General features: G+C 43.8%; 1 protein-coding gene across 14 annotated transcripts in view; it reads left to right on the top strand.

Annotated features, from left to right (window-relative positions):
• Positions 1 to 19,524, top strand: part of GOLGA1 (golgin A1) — a 62,617-nt gene that overhangs the window by 21,470 nt on the left and 21,623 nt on the right. For 8 of the 14 annotated variants that reach the window (XR_010136593.1, XR_010136594.1, XM_024252807.3 and 5 more), the window contains 4 exons: positions 7,908 to 8,033; positions 11,461 to 11,556; positions 18,163 to 18,258; positions 19,244 to 19,393. Coding sequence is in view for 10 of the 14 variants with exons in the window: in XM_024252807.3 (XP_024108575.3) it covers positions 7,908 to 8,033; positions 11,461 to 11,556; positions 18,163 to 18,258; positions 19,244 to 19,393 (468 nt within the window). In the remaining 4 variants the exon portion in view is untranslated. The remainder of the gene's footprint in view (positions 1 to 7,907; positions 8,034 to 11,460; positions 11,557 to 18,162; positions 18,259 to 19,243; positions 19,394 to 19,524) is intronic. The other 6 variants (XR_010136595.1, XR_010136596.1, XM_054520614.2 and 3 more) reach the window with 1 other exon arrangement.

Raw genomic sequence — 19,524 nt, 5'->3', positions numbered from 1 at the left:
ATAAAGTAGTATTTCCCAATGACATATTTCTTATTGGCATTTTGAGCAGAACAACTCGTATTGTATGATCGTCTATTGCATTGCGTGACATTTAGCATTCCTGGCCTCTGGGTTCTGAATGCCAATAGCATCCTTCAGTCATTGACATCCAGCCCTTCCTCTCACATCACAGAACCACCCCCTATTCGGCAGTGCCATCCACCCTACCCTCATCTTTTCAGAAATGCTGATCTCAAGTGAGACAGAGCCTTACAGCATAATTACAGTACAGTAAGATTTTGTCAATGGAGGTCTGTATACCCCTTCTAGCTAAGTATTATCATACTTACAGATACCTAAGTGGAAACTAAGAGAGGTTATTGACCTCGTTCACAGTTATAACAGTAAGTGACAGAGTTGGATTCTAACCCAAGTCTTACTCCAAAACTCATGCTTATTCTACTGCACTTTGCTGCCTCACAATAAGGAGTACCCAGTTAAATATATACATGAATGAATGACTGTGATACAGGCTTTCTACCCTCAATGAACTAAAAATCTCAATACAGACATTGTTTTCCTTCAGAGGCTTACAGTTTCATTATAGAACTCAAACCTACTGTAATCACAAGAAAAGAGATGCTCAAACAAGAAGTCTCAAGTAAATGAACTAGATTTTTCTTTTTTCTTTCTTTTTTTTGAGACACGGTCTTGCTCTTTCACCCAGGCTGGAGTGCAGTGATGTCAACGGCTCACTGCAGCCTCAGCCTCCCAGGCTGAAGTGATCCTTCCACCTCAGCCTCCCAAGTAGCTGGGACTACAGACACACACCACTACAACAGGCTAATTTTTTTATTATTATTATTATCTGTAGAGATGGAGTTTCACTATGTTGCCCAGGCTGGTCTCGAACTCCTGGGCTCAAGCAATCCACCCACCTCAGCCTCCCAAAGTGCTGGGATTACAGAGGTGAACCACCACACTCAGCCCTAGATTTTTCAAATACAAAAGATATGCCATAGGGGAAGTACATTCCAGCCCAGGAGTCAAGGAAATCTTCCTAGAGGAACTGGAATGTCAAGGATCAGGAGGACAGCACGAGGCAGAAAAGGCAGAAGGTCAGAGAGTACATTTGGGGTCATGGAAGAAGGGGGACAATAGATACACAACTTTGGTTTTTGTATTGTTTTGTTTTTTTCTGAGACAGGGTCTCACTTTGTCACCTAGGCTGGAGTGCAATGGCGTGATCTTGGCTCACTGCAACCTCCACCTCCTGGGCTCAAGCAATCCTCCCACCTCAGCCTCCTGAACAGCAGGGACTACAGGCACCAACCGGGCTAAGTTTTGTATTTTTAGTAGAGACAGGATTTCACCATGTTGGCCAGGCTGGTCTTGAACTCCTGGCATCAAGTGATCTGCCCACCTCAGCCCTCAAAGTGCTGGGATTACAGGCACCTGGCCACAACTTTGATAGTCAAGGGACCCTTTGATGTCAATTAGAACCATCTGTTGTTTTTATAATTGGAAAAATGGGGCTCAGGGAAGTCCAGACTGGTCACAGTAAGTTTCTTCATTCATTCTAAAAATATTAGTTGAGCCTTACTATGTGCTGGGCTCTGTGCTGGGTGTTCATAATATTATGGTGAGCAAAATAGATACAGTTCTTGCCTTTGTGGTGCTTATAGTCTAGAAGGGAAGTCAGACATTAATCAGTAATCACATATATAATTACTAACTGTGATGAGTGTTCTGAAAGAAAACTGTGAGATGTTGTGAGATCCTATTAAAAGATATCAGATCAGGGCTGGGCTTGGTGGCTTATGCCTGTAATCCCAGCACTTTGGGAGGCTGAGGCAGGTGGATCACCTGAGGTTGGGAGTTCAAGACCAGCTTGACCAACATGGAGAAACCCTGTCTCTACTAAAAATACAAAATTAGCTGGGCATGGTGGCACACGCCTGTAATCCCAGCTACTTGGGAGGCTGAGGCAGGAGAATCGCTTGAACCCAGGAGGCGGAGGTTGCAGTGAGCCGAGATCGCACCGTTGCACTCCAGCCTGGGCAATAAGAATGAAACTCCATCTCAAAAAAAAAAAAAAATAGATCAGATCCAGTTGGAGCTGTAGAATACTTAAGGAAGTAACACTTGATACAGTGCTCAGACTGGAGAGAAAGGGATGATGGGAGAGAATTTCAAGCAGGGAACAGCATGAACAAAAACTCTGAGGCAAATAAAAGGATTAGCACATTCAAGGAACTAGAAGAAAGCCAGTGACATACAGAATAAGAGAGAATAACAGATGACTCTGGCTGTTAGGAGACTGAGAGGGTCTTCCACTTAGGAAGCTTTTGCAGTTGTTCGACCGTAAGATGATGGAGGCTTTGACAAGTGTGGTGGTGAAGATAATAATGAGTAGACAAATGTAAGAACTATTGAAGAGATTGACAGACTTACTAATGTAATAGATATGGGAGGAGAGGAAGAGAAAATCTGTATTTTTATGGGTGATTTATGGGCTTCTGGCTTGGGCAAAAGAAGGGCTGGTATTGTGTGAAGATTGTAAATTTGGAATTTTTTTTTCTTGTCTTTATTGAGTATATATAAAAACATATTTATAAAACATGAGTATGATAGAAAGTATAATAAGGCAATGAGCCCTCTGAGCTATCCCTCAGGTTAAGAAAAATAACAGTGTGTTTATCTTTGAGGTTCCCTCTGTGCCCTTCACTATTCCATCCCATTCCTTTTTCCTTTGGAAATAAGTACTATCTGGAGATTGCTTCATTGTCTACTTTGCTTTCTAATGTTGTCAGTTTTATCCCTAAACAATATCTTCTTTAGTTTCCCATGCTTGTTAATGTTATATAAATGAAATCATTCTGTAGGTATTTTTCTAAACTTACTTTTTGTGCTCAACATTGCGCTCCTGAAAAACATTCATATGATACCTGGAGCTATAATTTATTTTTTCTCAATTATATAGTAATATAGTAGGGACATATCAAAATTTTAATTTTTGTCAATGGTGGTATTTTGTGTGTGTGTGTGTGTGTGTGTGTGTGTCAGGGTCTCACTCTGTCACCCAGGCTGGAGTGCAATGGTGCAATCATGGCTCACTGCAGCCTCAAATTCCTGGGTGTAAGTGATCCTCCCACTTCAGCCTCCCATATATCTGGGACTACAGGCTTACAGTACCACACCTGGCTAATTAAAAAAAAATTTTTTTTAGAGATAAGGTCTCACTATGTTGCCCAGGCTAGTTTTGAATTCCAGGACACAAGCAATCCTCCTGCCTCAGCCTCCCAAAGTCCTGGGATTACAGGCATGAGCCACTTTGCCTGGCTTGTGAAGATTTTTAATTACTGAATAGATTTTCTTAATGGTAATTCTAAGTTTATATACTTCTTCCTAAGTTTTGTTAATTTATATTTTTCTACATAATTGTTCATTTGCTATAAGTTTAATGTTTTGGCATTGTATTTCTTATATTCTTTTTTTAGTTGCTCCCGTATCTTCATTCATAGTAGTATTTATGCATTTTCTATTTTTTTGTAGTTTATTCTTACCAGATGTCTGTCAGTTTGGAAACAAAATTTTACTTTAATTCTTTTCATTTTGTTTTTATTTAACCCACAATGTTCAGAATTACACATTTTTTACTCTACTAGATAGCAGTTCCTCAACTGTAGCCATTATCTTTCGACTTCCCAATTTATGTTCTTCCTAACCTGTATTGTACTTAACATAATATTTTCATGGAATTCACCTTACTTTTTTTTTTTTACTTAAATTAGTTTATTTATTTATTTATTTATTTATTTATTTATTTATTTATTTAGAGACACAGTCTCGCTCTGTTGCCCAGGCTGGAGTACAGTGGTGTGATCTTGGCTCACTGCAGCCTCCACCTCGCAGGTTCAAGTGATTCTCCTGCCTCAGCATCCCGAGTAGCTGGGACTATAGGCACGTGCCACCATGCCCAGCTAATTTTTGTATTTTTAGAAGAGACAGGGTTTCACCATATTGGTCAGGCTGGTCTTGAACTCCTGACCTCTTGATCTGCCTGCCTCAGCCTCCCAAAGTGCTGGGATTACACACGTGAGCCACCACACCCTGCCATTTATTTTATTTTATCTATCTATTTATTTATTTATTTATTTTTGAGACAGTTTTGCTCTTGATGCCCAGGCTGGAGTGCATTGGCGCGATCTTGGCTCACCGCAACCTCAACCTTTTTTGTTTTCAATTTTTTTACTTTTGTAGAGAAAAGATCTCCCTGTGTTACCTGGGCTGGTTTTGATCTCCTGGCTTTAAGCAAGCCTCCTGCCTCGGCCTCTCACAGTGCTGGGATTACAAACATAAGCCGCTGGTCTCGGCACAATAAATACATTCATAATGAAGGAAAAAAAGGCATGTTGGGAGAACCGAAAGGATAGACAAGTGGTTAGCGCTTAGAAAGGAAGTGGAAACGGTGCTAGATGAGGCTGGGAAGGTATGCAGGGCCGGCCAGTTGTGTAGACTAAATAGTGAACATGAAATTCCATAAATAATCATTAGTGAATATTTAACAAGAATAGCTGAGCATTTACCCTAAGCTCAGTATTCAAGTGCTTTACAGATAGGGACTCATTGAGTCCTCACAACTACCCTTTGGTTAGACAGTGTTTTCCTATTTTACAGGTGATAGTAATGAGTATCTGACATCAAAGGCTAAATGATTTGTCAAGACCGTACAGCTGGAGTCAATGACAGAGCCAGGATTCAGACTCATGTCTGTCTGAATCAAGTGACCACCACCCAGATTTGATGCAGTCCATATTCTGGGACTATAACTGTGAGGCCCAGACTCAGGAGGGAGTAGGTGAAGAGGGTGATCATTAGGAAAGGGGCAGGTTTGATGTCAGGGAGTATGGCTTGGTAGCTGTTCCCGTAGTCCACATGAGGTGTAGAGGGCCTGAAGTAAATCAGCCAGCCTGGAGAAGGAGGTTGTATATCAATATGTTGCACAAGAGGCATAAGTGGAACTTGGCCACTGATTCTTTTTCTGTCCCTAACTTTGCCTAACACAGTGACCTGTGTAAGATGTGTTGTTTTGGTTTTAACTGGAAAGGGTCATCTATACCTCTTGAATTCAGATTGATGTGTAGGGGAACAAATGCAGACTTTGGATCCAGAAGACCTGGATTTAAATCCTTAATCTATCGCTAATAGGTATGTGCCTTTGGGCTAGTCCCTAAGCTTCAGTTTCCTTGTAAATGGATGTGGTAAAGAGCATTTGTAAGGACTAGACATAATAGGAAGTGCTTGCAGCATTCCCTTGACCCTATATGTCTGTCTTTACGCTATTACCACACTGTCTTGATCATTGTCACTTTAGAGTTGAAATCAGGTAATGTTCTCCAACTCTTACATCAACAGTTATTCTTTTTCTTTCCTTTTTTTTTTTTCTTTGAGACGGAGTGTCGCTCCTCGCTCAGGCTGGAGTGCAGTGGCGCAATCTCGGCTCACTGCAAGCTCCACCTCCCAGGTTCATGCCATTCTCCCGCCTCAGCCTCCTGAGTAGCTGGGACTACAGGCGCCTGCCACCATGCCCGGCTAATTTTGTTTTTGTATTTTTAGTAGAGATGGGGTTTCACCATGTTAGCCAGGATGGTGTCGATCTCCTGACCTCGTGATCCGCCCACCTCAGCCTCCCAAAGTGCTGGGATTACAGGCGTGAGCCACCGCGCCCGGCCTACAGTTATTCTTTTTCAAGATTGCTGCTGCAATCTTGTTATAGCTGCTGCTGCTATATTACAGTTATAACTATTGCTAGTATTAACATTATTAATAAGAGACCCATAAAGATGGGTTAACATGGCCAAAACTGGCTTTTTTTTTCCTGTCACACTCGCTCTCTTTCCTGTGTTATCCACCTTGCATAATGTTACCATTTGCCCAGGTGTCTGAGCCACAGACCTGAGAGTTGTGTTCAGCTGTTCTTTCCTCCTCACCCAGCTTCTAGCCTTGCAGGACTTGTTTGTTACCTCTTTGTATGTGCTGCCCTTTATGCAGAATGATTGTTCCTCTTCCACCCTCTTTCACCTGGACTTGCCTATTCAGGAGGCCTGATCTGATTCTCCCAGTTAATCCCTCTTGCATCTGATATCTCATAGCACCATGTGTGTCCCTCTGTTGAAGCACAATTGTATTGTTTTGTAATTAGTTGTGTGTCTGTCTCCACCACCAGCCTCCATGCTGGAATTATGTTGATTGTATCCTCAGAAAACAACAGATAGAGTTGAGGCTTGATGAAAGTTTATTGAACTGTGGAGTCATAAATCTAGTCTTCAGACTTCCCCTCCACTATCTCTGTTGTCCACCTGTGAGAATTCAGAATGGCAAATACTTCTTCCCAAAACCATACACCCTGGTTGCTGCATCTTATCCTGATGAGAGATTGGCCAAGTTACAACTGAACATGAAAGTTTATGGCTTGAGATGGAGCAATGGAAGTGTAAGATAAGGGAATTTGAGGGAACAGAGTATATGTAAACAGGTACAAGTCTTCACAGTGAGATTTTGTTGCCATACAACCTTTTCTGGGGAAGAATGGGCATCCTCAGTGGGGATGTAAGAACTCATGTATTCAAAGCTTCCTGGATCCTCTGCTTTGACATTGAGCAGTGATATGGTTAGGCTCTGTGTCTCATCTCAAATTGTAATGCCCACATGCCAAGGGAGGGACCTGGTGGGAGGTGATCGGATCATGGAGGCAGATTTCTCCTTTGCTGTTCTTGTGATAGTGAGTGAGTTCTCATGAGAGCTGATGGTTTTACAGTATGGCACTTCCCCCCTTGCTCGCTTGCTCTATCCTGCCACCGTGTAAGATGTACCTTGCTTCCCCTTCTCCTTCTGCCATGCTTGTAAGTTTCCTGAGGCCTCCCAGCCATGTGGAACTGTGAGTCAATTAAATCTGTTTCCTTTATAAATTACTCAGTCTCAGGTATTCTTTATAGCAGTATGAGAATGGACTAATAAAAGCAGCAGTTGAAGATTAGTAGCAGTAAAAAGAACCAAGTTAGTCCCAACCTGTTGCTACCACCACTACCATCATAGCTAAAGAGATAGACTGGCCGGGCACGGTGGCTCATGCCTGTAATCCTAGCACTTTGGGAGGCCGAGGCTGGTGGATCACGAGGTCAGGAGATCGAGACCATCCTGGCTAACATGGTGAAACCCCGTCTCTACTAAAAATACAAAAAATTAGCCAGGTGTGGTGGTGGGCGCCTGTAGTCCCAGCTACTTGGGAGGCTGAGGCAGGAGAATGGCGTAAACCCGGGAGGTGGAGGTTGCAGTGAGCCAAGATTGTGCCACTGTACTCCAGCCTAGGTGACAGAGTGACACTGTGTCTCAAAAAACAAAAAAAAATAGATTGAAATAAAACGGGCAGCTGTTGGTCTAGAGCCAAGGTGTGAGAGGCATGGCAGCTCTGCTGTGGGCCCTGTGCTGTGAGCCAGGTGAATCTCATCATTTCAGAAGTTCTCTCTTTAGCCTTAAAGCCACTACATCAGCACTGTTACTGCTTTATCCAGCCCCTCAGCTTTCAGGAGCATTGTTCCATAGGTCATTGCAGGCTGGGTGCTTCTTGGTAGGATTAGTTCTGCTGCCTCTACCAGGTAGGTAATGCCTTTGTTCCAGACTGTCAGTTGTTTAATTGGGAAGAGTGTTTGCTTCTTTCTGCACTAGGTCTGAGCTGGATCCCTGAGTTTTGCCAGGTTCTAATCTTGCATTTTCTGTATCCCATTTTCATGGAAGATCTCTTAGCTGTTTGTTCTTCTAGGATACAGTTGAGGACAGAATTGCAGGAAAATGTGATGGCCAAGAGAAAGCAGGAAGGAAGGAAGAGAGGGCTTCTAGTATAAAGTGATCTCTGCTTTCACCTGCAGGTCACTGCTGGAACTCGAGAGAAAGAAGACATTATCACACATTTGCACGAGAAGGTCACATCCTTGGAGAAGAGACTAGAGCAGAACTTATCAGGAGAAGAACACGTGCAAGAACTCCTGAAAGAGGTAACTTCTGTTCTCTTTGGGCTGGCTGGTGTTGGAAAGGCAGGGTTGATTCTGGTGACTTCACAAATCCTAGAGTTTCAGAGCTGTAGGGCCAGCAAACAGCATGGTAACAAAAGAAGTGTCTCCAACTTTGGCTTGTCCTGCTTACATCAGAAAGAGCCTTATGTCCCCTGTGGGTGACATGCTTTTCTCAGGGAAAGGGAGAGTTGTATTCAGAGATATATACAAACGGATAGCATCTCATCACCAATAAACCACACCTAGTGATTTCTGCCACTTGAGCTGCCTTGTCTTTCTGCAATGCCCTCTTCCCCACCATTTTGTACTCTGCAGTGGCCAAGGAAAATAGCTACATCTGCCCCTTGGCAAAAGCAACAATTACCTTGGGCAGCATTCTCTCCTTCCCGAGGGAGGCTGTTGTGCAGACTGGCCTCTTCCCCAGTGGTGCAAGTGAACTTTCTCATCAGGCTGAGCTCATTGTCTGCACACATTCTGCTCTTTCCTCTCTTTCTGTTCCAGTGATTGGCCACACCGTGACAAAGTTGACAAAGCTGAGGTCATGGGGCTCCTCCTAGATTAGACCCTCCCTTTCTTTCTTCAGTCAGTTTCAACTAAATACCTCCATCTCCACTGCCACTGGTTGTACTTCAGGGTTTCCAGCAAATCTAGCCTAGTCTATGTTAGAAGTCTCCAGATTGGCCTACCCAGCATAGTCTCTCTTCCTTCACTCTCTAACACAGTCTTCCGTGCTCACTGCCAAACTGATCCTCCTACTCAGCACTGGTGACCATATCACTCTCTTAAACATCTTCTACAATTCCCTTCAACAGTCTACAGTAAGTGTAATGTGGGTTCTAGGGAGTAAATTGATTTCTAGAATCAGATTGTCCATGTTTGTATTTTGCCTCTTCTACTTACCAGCTGTGACTTGGAGCAGCAGTTCCCAACCCTTTTGGCACCAGGGACTGGTTTCGTGGAAGACACTTTTTTCCACAGATGGGGTCGGGTGGGGGCGGGTGAGGGGGTGGTTTCAGAATAAAACTGTTCCACCTCAGATCATCATCGTCCCTAGATTGTCATAAGGAGTGTGCAACCTGGATCCCTCACTTACGCAGTTCACAATAGGGTTCATGCTCCTATGAAAATCTAACACCACCACTGATCTGACTGGAGGCAGATCTTAGGCGGTAGTGCTTACTCATTGCTCACCTCCTGCTGTGCGGCCTGGTTCCTAGCAGGCCACAAGGTCTGTGGCCCAAGGGTTGGGGACCCCTGACTTAGAGCAAGTAATTTAATCTCTTTGTGTTTGCTTCCTTCCCAATAAAATTGGTTTTATTATACTATTAAACTCAGAATTGTTGTTAGGGTTAAATAAGTTACAATACGTGAAGTGCTTAGAATGATAACCGGAACATAGTAGGGTCTCAATATATGTCAGCTGTTAACATGATCAATATTATTATTGTGCCATTATCATTATTATGAAGTTTAATGTGCATAGAAATTATTTGGGAAGTTTGTTTAAAGTATATATCTCTAGGCCAGGCGTGGTGGCTCACGCCTGTAATCCCAGCACTTTAGGTAGCCGAGGCGGGCAGATCACCTGAGGTCAGGAGTTCAAGACCAGCCTGGCCAACATGGCAAAACCCCACCTCTATTAAAAATACAAAAATTAGGCCAGGCGCGGTGGCTTATGCCTATAATCCCAGCACTTTGGGAGGCCGAGGCGGGCGGATCACGAGGTCAGGAGATCGAGACCATCCTGGCCAACATGGTGAAAGCCCGTCTCTACTAAAAATACAAAAATTAGCTGGGCGTGGTGGCACATGCCTGTAGTCCCAAGCGACTCGGGAGGCTGAGGCAGGAGAATTGCTTGAACCTGGGAGGTTGCTGTGAGCTGAGATCATGCCATTGCACTACTGCCTGGTGACAGAGTGAGAGACTCCGTCTCAAAAAAAAAAAAAATTAGCTGGGCATGGTGGCGGGTGCCTGTAATTCCAGCTACTCAGGAGGCTGAAGCAAGAGAATCACTTGAACCCAGGAGGTGGAGGTTGCAGTGAGCCAAGATCGCACCACTACTTTCCAGCCTGAGCGACAAGAGCAAAATTCCATCTCAAAAATAATAAATAAGTAAATAAAGTATATATCTCTGGCCCTGCCCTCAGAAATTCTGATTTCTTTAGGCTTGGAGCAAGGCCTCAAATCTGTACAACTAGCTGAGATTAACAACTATCTCAGTAACAGCTATCTCAGCTAAATCTACATTTTCTTTTCTTTTTTTTTTTGAGACGGAGTCTCACTGTGTTGCCCAGGCTAGAGTGCAGTGGTGTGATATTGGCTCACTGCAACCTCCGCTTCCTGGGTTCAAGTGATTTTCCTGCCTCAGCCTCCCGAGTAGCTGGGACTACAGGTGCACGCCACCACACCCGGCTAATTTTTTTGTATTTTTAGTAGAGACGGGGCTTCACCATGTTGGTCAGGCTGGTCTCGAACTCCTGACCTTGTGATCTGCCCACCTTGGCTTCCCAAAGTGCTGGGATTACAGGTATGAGCCACCACTCCCAGCCCCATTTTTTTTTTTTTTTTAAGACAGAGTCTCACTCTGTCACCCAGGCTGGAGTTCAGTGGTGCAATCTCTGCTCACTGCAACCTCCGCTTCCTGGGTTCAAGTAATTCTCCTGCCTCAACCTCCCGAGTAGCTGGGATTACAGGTACCCACCACCACATCCAGCTAGTTTTTAAAATATTTTTAGTAGAGATGGGATTTCACCACGTTAGCCAGGCTGGTCTCATGAACTCCTGACCTAAAGTGATCTGCCCGCCTCAGCCTCCCAAAGTGCTGGGATTACAGATGTGAGCCACCGCACCCGGCCTAGAATTTCTACTTTAAAAAATGTTGCTTACAGAATCAAGTTCTAACTCCTTTTTGCAACATTCAAAAGCTTCTCATGAGCTGGCCCTTTTGCCTATCTTTCTAGTCTTGTTTTTTGACCTAAACCTATCATCATTTTGGCTTCTGAGGAGTTGTAGTTCCCTCAACGTAGCAGGCTGTTCACATTGCCGTTGGTCATCCCCCTGCCTGGGAGGCTCCCTGAACCCTAACCACCTTGTGAGTTCTAAAGCCGCCTACCTGCCCTGTGGCAGGGAGTATCTCCCACCCTGTGCTTCTTCCTCTTTGTGGACACTTACTGTACTCTATTGTGTAATTTTTTTATTGGTCTTTTGTTCCAGCCTCAAGGTCAAGGGACTATTTCAAATTTATCTGTGTACTTTATGATATGTGAATTATATCTCAATTAGCTGAATTTTTAAAAATGTATTCGTGTCTCTTGTGCCTAGCACAAATCACAGTATGTTGTAGATAATCTGTAAATACTTATTCAGTTGAGGAATGACAGTCTTCTTTTACTCTTCTTCCAACTTACAGAAAACACTTGCTGAGCAGAATTTGGAGGATACCAGACAACAGCTCTTGGCAGCCAGAAGCAGCCAGGCTAAGGCCATTAACACCCTGGAGACTCGGGTACTGACCTTACTCCTGGTGTTCCCTAAGTTTGGGTGGTAACCTGGCTGAATGGCAACATGGTGTGACTGAGAATCTTCTTGGTCAGAGTTTTTTCACTGGAAGGGATTATTTTTGGATCTTACCTATACAGGGATGAGTTAGTCATTTTATTCATCCTTGTCACATTACTATGATTGAGTTATATGTTTATTTATACCCTTTTATCCCCATTGGCCTCCCTCCCATAGGATACCATTCCATTGTGGTTCATATAGATGCTCTTTTTGTTGGGTTGCCTTAAAATATGTAGCACTGGATTTTTAATTTCTGTAAATGATGCAGCTATGGGCATGTTTTCTCTATTACTTTTAGCTACCTCAACTTCTCTCTGCACCCACTTCATTGTACTTTGTAGTTATCTACGTGGTAGACATCCAGATTGCTTCCTTCTTCGTGCCACCTCAGATCATGCATAAAAACTAGAGACTAAGTACTATAGGAGAAGATTGTTCCCAGCAAGCCTGCACTTGGCTCTCCTCCTCCAGCATGCATGAGCGTTCCTATATATGCCTTTCTGACTTTTCCAGCATTGGCATTTCCAAGCCTTTACAATTTTTGCCAGTTTACTGAGTGTGGAGTGGTATTTCATTGCTTTAATTTGCATTGCTATGGTTATTAATGAGTTTGGCCTTGTCTTCATGTGCCTGTTAATTCCTGGGGGTTTCTGCTTTTGGAATTGCCCATTCATATCCTTTTCTTATTTTCTTTGGGGGTTTCAGTGTTTTCTTATTTGGTTTGTAGGATTTCATTGTATATTCTTGTTCCTAATGCTTTATCAGTTTCAGTCCTGAGTCATTCTGTTAACTTTGTCCATGTACTCTTTGTTGAATAGACATTCTTAAGTTCAGTGTTATCAGATTCATCACTTTTTTGCTGTGGAGTTTGAAGTTCCATTTAGAAAATCTATTCCTGCTCCTAAGTCACAGAGATCTACTGTTTTTTCCCTGTTAGCTTTATAATTTTTCCTTCACATAATAGATCTCTAAGTCACGTACAAACTGTCTTTCTGTATGGTCTTAGGTAGGGATCTAAATATGGAGAAATTCTGCATATTTCTCAAAATCATTTACTAAACAGTCTGTCCTTTCTGAATTGATTTCTCTTGCTAACTTTATCACATATTGTTTCCGTCTGCACATGGGTTTGTCTCTGCGTTCTCTGTCCATTGGTCTGATTGTTACTCTTGTGTAAACACTACAATGTTTTTATTACTATAGTGATATCTGTACTATATCTCAACACCCAATAAGACAAATTCTTTTTTTTTTTAAAGGTTGACTCTAACTATTTATGGGCCTTTAAAGTTTTTAAGTTTTTGAGTTTCTGAAAAATTCAACTTGAATTTTTATTGGGATTGCATTAAATGTATAGGCTAATTGGGAAGAATTGTCCATTTTATAGTATTAGTTATTCCTTCTAAGAATGTAAATAGATTCCATTTATTCAGATTATTTTCTGTGTGTTTTATTAAAATTACATTTTTCTCAATAGATGTCTTATTTTCTTGCCTAAGTTGTTAATTCCTAGAAACTTTAGAGTTTGTGTTGATACTGTGATGGTATCTTTTTTTCTTTTGAGACAGAGTTTTGCTCTTGTCACCCAGGCTGGAGTGCGATGGCACAATCTCGGCTCACTGCAACCTCCACCTCCCGGGTTCAAGCGATTCTCCTGCTTCAGCCTCTGGGATTACAGGTGTCCAGCATCACGCCCAGCTAATTTTTTTGTATTTTTAGTAGAGACAGGGTTTCATCATGTTGGCCAGGCTGGTCTCAAACTCCTGACCTCAGATGATCCACCCGCCTTGGCCTCCCAAAGTGCTGGGATTATAGGCGTGAGCCACCGCGCCCGGCCTGTGATGGTATCTTATTTTTAATCTTTTTTTTTTTTTTTGAGATGGAGTCTCGCTCTGTCGCCCAGGCTGGAGTGCAGTGGCACTGTCTTGGCTCACTGCAGCCTCTGCCTCCTGGGTTCCAGCGATTCTTCTGCCTCAGCCTCCCAAGTAGCTGGGATTATAGGCACATGCCACCACGCTAAGCTAATTTTTGTATATTTAGTAGAGACAGGGTTTCACCATGTTGAGGCTGGTCTCGAACTCCTGACCTTAGGTGATCCGCCTGCCTTGCCTCCCAAAGTGCTAGGATTATAGGCATGAACCACTGCGCCCGGCCCTTGTTTGTTTGTTTTTTGGAGACACAGTCTCGCTCTATCCCCCAGGCTAGAGTGCAATAGTGCCATCTCGGCTCCCTGCAACCTCCGCCTCCCAGGTTCAAACAATTCTTCTGTGTCAGCCTCCTGAGTAGCTGGGATTACAGGCACATGCCACCACGCCCGAATAATTTTTGTATTTTTAGTAGAGACGGGGTTTTGCCATTTTGGCCAGGCTGGTCTCGAACTCCTGACCTCAGCCTCGGCCTCCCAAAGTGCTGGAATTATAGGCACGAGCCACCACACCCAAACTTTATTTTTTTTTATTTTATTTTTTTTTCTTTTATTATTATTATTATTATTATTATACTTTAGGTTTTATGGTACATGTGCGCAATGTGCAGGTAAGTTACATATGTATACATGTGCCATGCTGGTGCGCTGCACCCACCAACTCGTCATCTAGCATTAGGTATATCTCCCAATGCTATCCCTCCCCCCTCCCCCCACCCCACAACAGTCCCCAGAGTGTGATGTTCCCCTTCCTGTGTCCATGTGTTCTCATTGTTCAATTCCCACCTATGAGTGAGAATATGCGGTGCCAAACTTTATTTTTAATCATATTTATAATTGGTTATTTCTGGTTATTCTAGGGAACCGCCATTTTTTTAAGTTGATCTTGGATATCACACCCCTGCTGAACTTTCTTACTCTACTACTGTGTGATTTTTTTTGTCGTTTTTCTTAGGTAGATAATCATATCATCTATGAAAAATGACAACTTTATCTTACTCCTTCCAGTCTTCCCACCTCTTATTCCATTTTCTGTTCATATAGCATTGAAGGACCTCTAGACTGAGTGAAGCAATAAAAGGGTTAGTGGGAATCTTTGTTTTGTTCCCAGTCTTAAAGGAAATATGCTTGAAGTTTCATTATTTGGTATAACATTTGTAGGTTTTTAGTATGTATGTATGTATTTATTTATTTATTTGAGTCAGAGTCTCACTCTCATCCAGGCTGGAGTACAGTGGCATGATCTCGGCTCACTGCAACTTCCGCTTCCCGGGTTCAAACAATTCTCCTGCCTCACCCACCCAAGTAGCTGGGTTAAAAGGTGCCTGCCTCCACGCCTGGCTAATTTTTATATTTTTCGTAGAGACGGGGTTTCACTGTGTTGGCCAGGCTGGTCTCGAACTCCTGACCTCAAGTGATCCACCCACCTCAGCCTCCCAAAGTACTGGGAATACAGCACCATTTATTTATTTATTTATTTATTTATTTATTTATATTTTATTTTATTTTATTATTATTTTTTTTTTTGAAATGGAGTCCCGCTGTATCACCCAAGCTGGAGTGTAGTGTCCTGATCTCAGCCTACCACAACCTCCGCCTCCCAGGCTCAAGCAATTCTCCTGCCTTAGCCTCCCGAAGAGCTGGAATTATGGGTGTGCACCGCCACACCTGGCTCATTTTTTTGTATTTTTTAAATTTAATTTAATTTTATTTTATTTTATTCATTTATTTTTATTTTATTTTATTTTGTTTTTTTTTGAGACAGAGTCTGGCTCTGTAGCCCAGGCTGGAGTCCAGTGGTGCGATCTTGGCTCACTGCTATCTCTGCCTCCCGTGTCCTGGTTCAAGCAATTCTCCAGCCTCAGCCTCCCAAGTAGCTGGGATTACAGGCATGTGACCATGCCCAGCTAATTTGTGTATTTTCAGTAGAGACAAGGTTTCACCATGTTGGCTCCTGACCTCGTGATCCACCTGCCTCAGCATCCCAAAGTGGTGGGATTACAGGCGTGAGCCACCGCGCCCAGCCTTTTTGTATTTTTAGTGGAGATGGGGTTTCACCACGTTGGCCAGGCTGGTCTCAAACTCCTGACCTCAAGTGATCTGCCCACCTCAGCTTCCCAAAGTGCTGGGATTACAGATGTGAGTAACCGTGCTGGCCAATTTGTTTAATTTCCTGAATTGAATATTTATCTCATTTTTAAAATCTTTCTTATTTCCTGATAAATACATTTTAAACTATATTTTTCTGAAAAGACTTTTATTATAATTTCAGTTCTGTTTCCGAATATCCTTTTTGATCAGTGTACATTGTTGTACAACCATCACCACCATCCATCTCCAAAACTTTTTCATCTTTCCAAACAGAAACTCTATACTTGTTAAACAGTAACTCCCCAATTCCTCCTACCCCAGTCTGGGAACCACCATTCTATTTTCTGTCTCTTTGAGTTTGGATACTCTAGATAACCTCCTATCGGTGGAATCATACAATGTTTGTCCTTTTATGTCTGGCTTATTTGACTTAGTATATACGTCTTCAGTGTTCATCTATGTTGTAGCATATGTCAGACTTTCATTCCTTTTTTTTTTTTATAGAATTTTTTTTTTCTTTTTAAGAATTTTTTTGAGATGGAGTCTTGTTCCATCATCAGGCTGGAGTGCAGTGGCACAATCTCGGCTCACTGCAACCTCCACCTCCTAGGTTCAAGCAATTCCCCTACCTCAGCCTCCCGAGTAGCTGGGACTACAGGCGCACGCCTACAGGCACACGCCACCACGCCCGGCTAATTTTTTGCATTTTAGTAGGGATGGGGTTTCACCATGTTGACCAGGATGGTCTTAATCTCCTGATCTCGTGATCTGCCCACCTTGGCCTCCCAAAGTGCTGGGATTACAGTTGTGAGGCACCGTGCCTGGCCTATTCTTTTTTAAGACTGAATAATATTCCATTATATGTATAGACCACATTTTGTTTCTCCATTCATTCATTGATGAACACTTGAATTCCATTTGTCTTTTTATTTATTTGTTTTTTTTTTTTTTGGTCTTTTTCTCCCCTTTTTGTGGAGAACAGGGTCTCCCTATGTTGCCCAGGCAGGTCTCCAATTCCTGGGCTCAAGCTATGCCTTTGTTTCCCTAAGTGCTTGGCTTGCAGGCACGAGTCCCCACTCTGTAAGCCCAGCACTTAGGGAGGCAAAGGCATAGCTTTTTTTTTTTTAGACAAAATCTCTCTCTGTTGCCCAGGCTGGAGTGCAGTGGTGCGATCTTGGCTCACTGCAACCCCCACCCTGCAGGTTTAAGCAATTTTTGTGCCTAAGCCTTCTGAGTAGCTGGGACTACACATATAGACCACCATGCCTTGTATTTTTAGTAGAGATGGGGTTTTGCCATGTTGGCCAGGCTGGTATCAAACTCCTGGCCTCAAGTGATCCACCCGTCTTGGCCTTCCAAAATGCTGGGATTACAGGCATGAGCCACCGCACCCAACCCACACCCAGCTTTTGATGGACATTTGAGTTGTTTCTATCGTTTGGCTGTTGTGAATAATGCTACCATGAACGTTCCTGTACAAGGTTTTTGTGTGGACTTAGTGTTTTCATTTCTCTTCAGTATATACCTAGGAATAAAATTGCAGGGTGATATGGTAACTTTTTCTTTAATCTCTTGAAGATCTGAATCTGTCTTGAACTTGGCTTCTGAATTGAGACTTAGGTATTTTCTGATGTCAGGAGTGTAAAACAACGTCTTAGTTTTGGTGCTACCACCAGTAAAATTTGCAGTCATGAGCTAGTAACAATCCTGTTCTTCTCTGTGGACTAGTAGCCCCTTTCTCATGGGATTGTTTCAGTTAAATCTAAGGTGTGAATGTATGTGAGAAGCCTAGGCCTTAAAAACGTCCTCTCCTTGGCTGGGCGCGGTGGCTCATGCCTGTAATCCCAGCACTTTGGGAGGCCGAGGCAGGTGGATCACGAGGTCAGGAGATCGAGACCATTCTGGCTAACACAGTGAAACCCCGTCTCTACTAAAAATACAAAAAATTAGCTGGGCATGGTGGCGGGCGCCTGTAGTCCCAGCTACACGGAAGGCTGAGGCAGGAGAATGGCGTGAACCCAGGAGGCGGAGCTTGCAGTGAGCGGAGATCACGCCACTGCACTCCAGCCTGGGCGGCACAGCGAGACTGTGTCTCAAAAAAAAAAAAAAATACTGTGTGAAGATGTTAATTGCTGCATTCTTTTAGATGGGAAAAACAGAAAGCCTACAAGTAGCCAGCACAGTAGGCAAATGGGTCAGTAAATTACAAAACACTCTTGAGGAAATAATAATCTGAGGTCTAAAGATTACATGGAGACAGAAGGACATTTAAGAGTAGGGAAAAGATACAAAGTTTTACATTGTCCTATTAAAACTTTATATAAAGCTATAAACAAAAGTCATTAAAAGAGAGTTTAAGAAAATACATTAGAATGCTAGTGTTTTATAATGGTGGACTTATGCGGTATCTTTTTTCTCAGGTTACATTTTTCTATAATGTACCTGTTTTATTTAAATCGCTTTGCATTTTAAAGCCATTTGTTACCACTCTTCAGCTTCTTGTGAACAGAAAGAATGCTTCTGCTTCTCTCTCAGGTGAGAGAACTGGAGCAGACCTTGCAGGCCTCTGAGGAGCAGCTCCAGCAGAGCAAGGGCATCGTGGCTGCCCAGGAAGCTCAGATACAGGAGCTCGTAAGTGCTTATTGGAGCTGCTGCATTCCAAGCCCTTAATGCTTTCTCTCCAGGCGTTTGCGATGCTCCAAACTCATTGCCAACTTCGGCAATGGTGCCTGGACCTGCCCATAGATACAGTTCTTGTGCTGGATGTGAGCAGGCCAGCAGCAGGGGGTGGAGGGAGTCAGGACCTACTGGTGGGCCTGAGTTACCTGGGAGGTGCACCAGCAGCTCCTTTCCACCTTACATCCCACTTTCTGGTCCAGCCTGGTCCTGGGGCTGTCAGAGGTGGCAGCTCCACTAGGAGTCAAGCCTCAACTTGCAATCAGGGGCAGGGAGAACAAGCCCAGACTCTAGGGAGAGGATGGCAAGGGCTTGGCCTGTCATCATAGGCCAGGCATGGTGTGGAGTTAGAAGATAGGGAAATCAAACCAGCCAGCATGTATTTCATATTCGCCATGTCCCAGGCACTGTGCTCAGTGCTATGCACGTGTTTTCGTTTAGTCCTTGCAGGAGACCTGAGAATTATGCACTGTCATCCTCATCCTGTAGATGAGGCAAGCTCAGAAAGATTGGCTCAGTAGCCCACAGGCTCGCAGCCAGTAAATGGCAGAACCCACATCTTTCTCATGTCAAAGCCCTGTTCTTCATTACTGTATTATACTGCCTCCCCGGTATAATTTCTCCCCAGGGAAAGCCACAGCCACTGAGGCAACACTGAGTAGTGTGAAGGAGGCCTGTGTCTAAGGGCTGGCTGGTGCCCAGAGCTGTCCCCACACACCTTGAGGATGGAGTGATGACATCAAGACTCCATCTTCTGGACAGGCCAGGGTCCAGGAGCAACAGGCAGAGCCTGCAGGGGGGACCTCAGCAACGCCAGGGGGGACGGGGTCAGGAGAGAGTTGTTTCTGTTGGATACTCATCTTTTCACCTAGGGCCAGACTAAGATCCCCCACTGGAAACCATTGTCACCCTGACTGACCGTCCTCTGGTCTCCGCGCAGGCTGCTGCCAACCAGGAAAGCAGCCGTGTGCAGCAGCAGGCCCTTGCTCTGGAGCAGCAGTTCTTGGAGCGCACCCAGGCGCTAGAAGCCCAGATCGTGGCCCTGAAGAGAGCGCGGGCAGCTGACCAGACCGCCGCAGAGCAAGGGATGGTGAGTGAAGAGCTGAGAGAGGGTGGGCCCAGGAGCACCAGGGTCCCGCACAGCGAAGTCAGCCTCGTGCTTGACAGTGCGGCACCGCCTCTGCACTAGGAAACCACTTTAGAAGGCAGCTTTTTTTTAAT

Source organism: Pongo abelii, chromosome 13 (genome assembly GCF_028885655.2).
Source record: "Pongo abelii isolate AG06213 chromosome 13, NHGRI_mPonAbe1-v2.0_pri, whole genome shotgun sequence".
Taxonomy (NCBI): domain Eukaryota; kingdom Metazoa; phylum Chordata; class Mammalia; order Primates; family Hominidae; genus Pongo; species Pongo abelii.
Note: the sequence above shows the minus strand (reverse complement) of the source record. Positions and strands in the feature narration are given on the sequence as shown.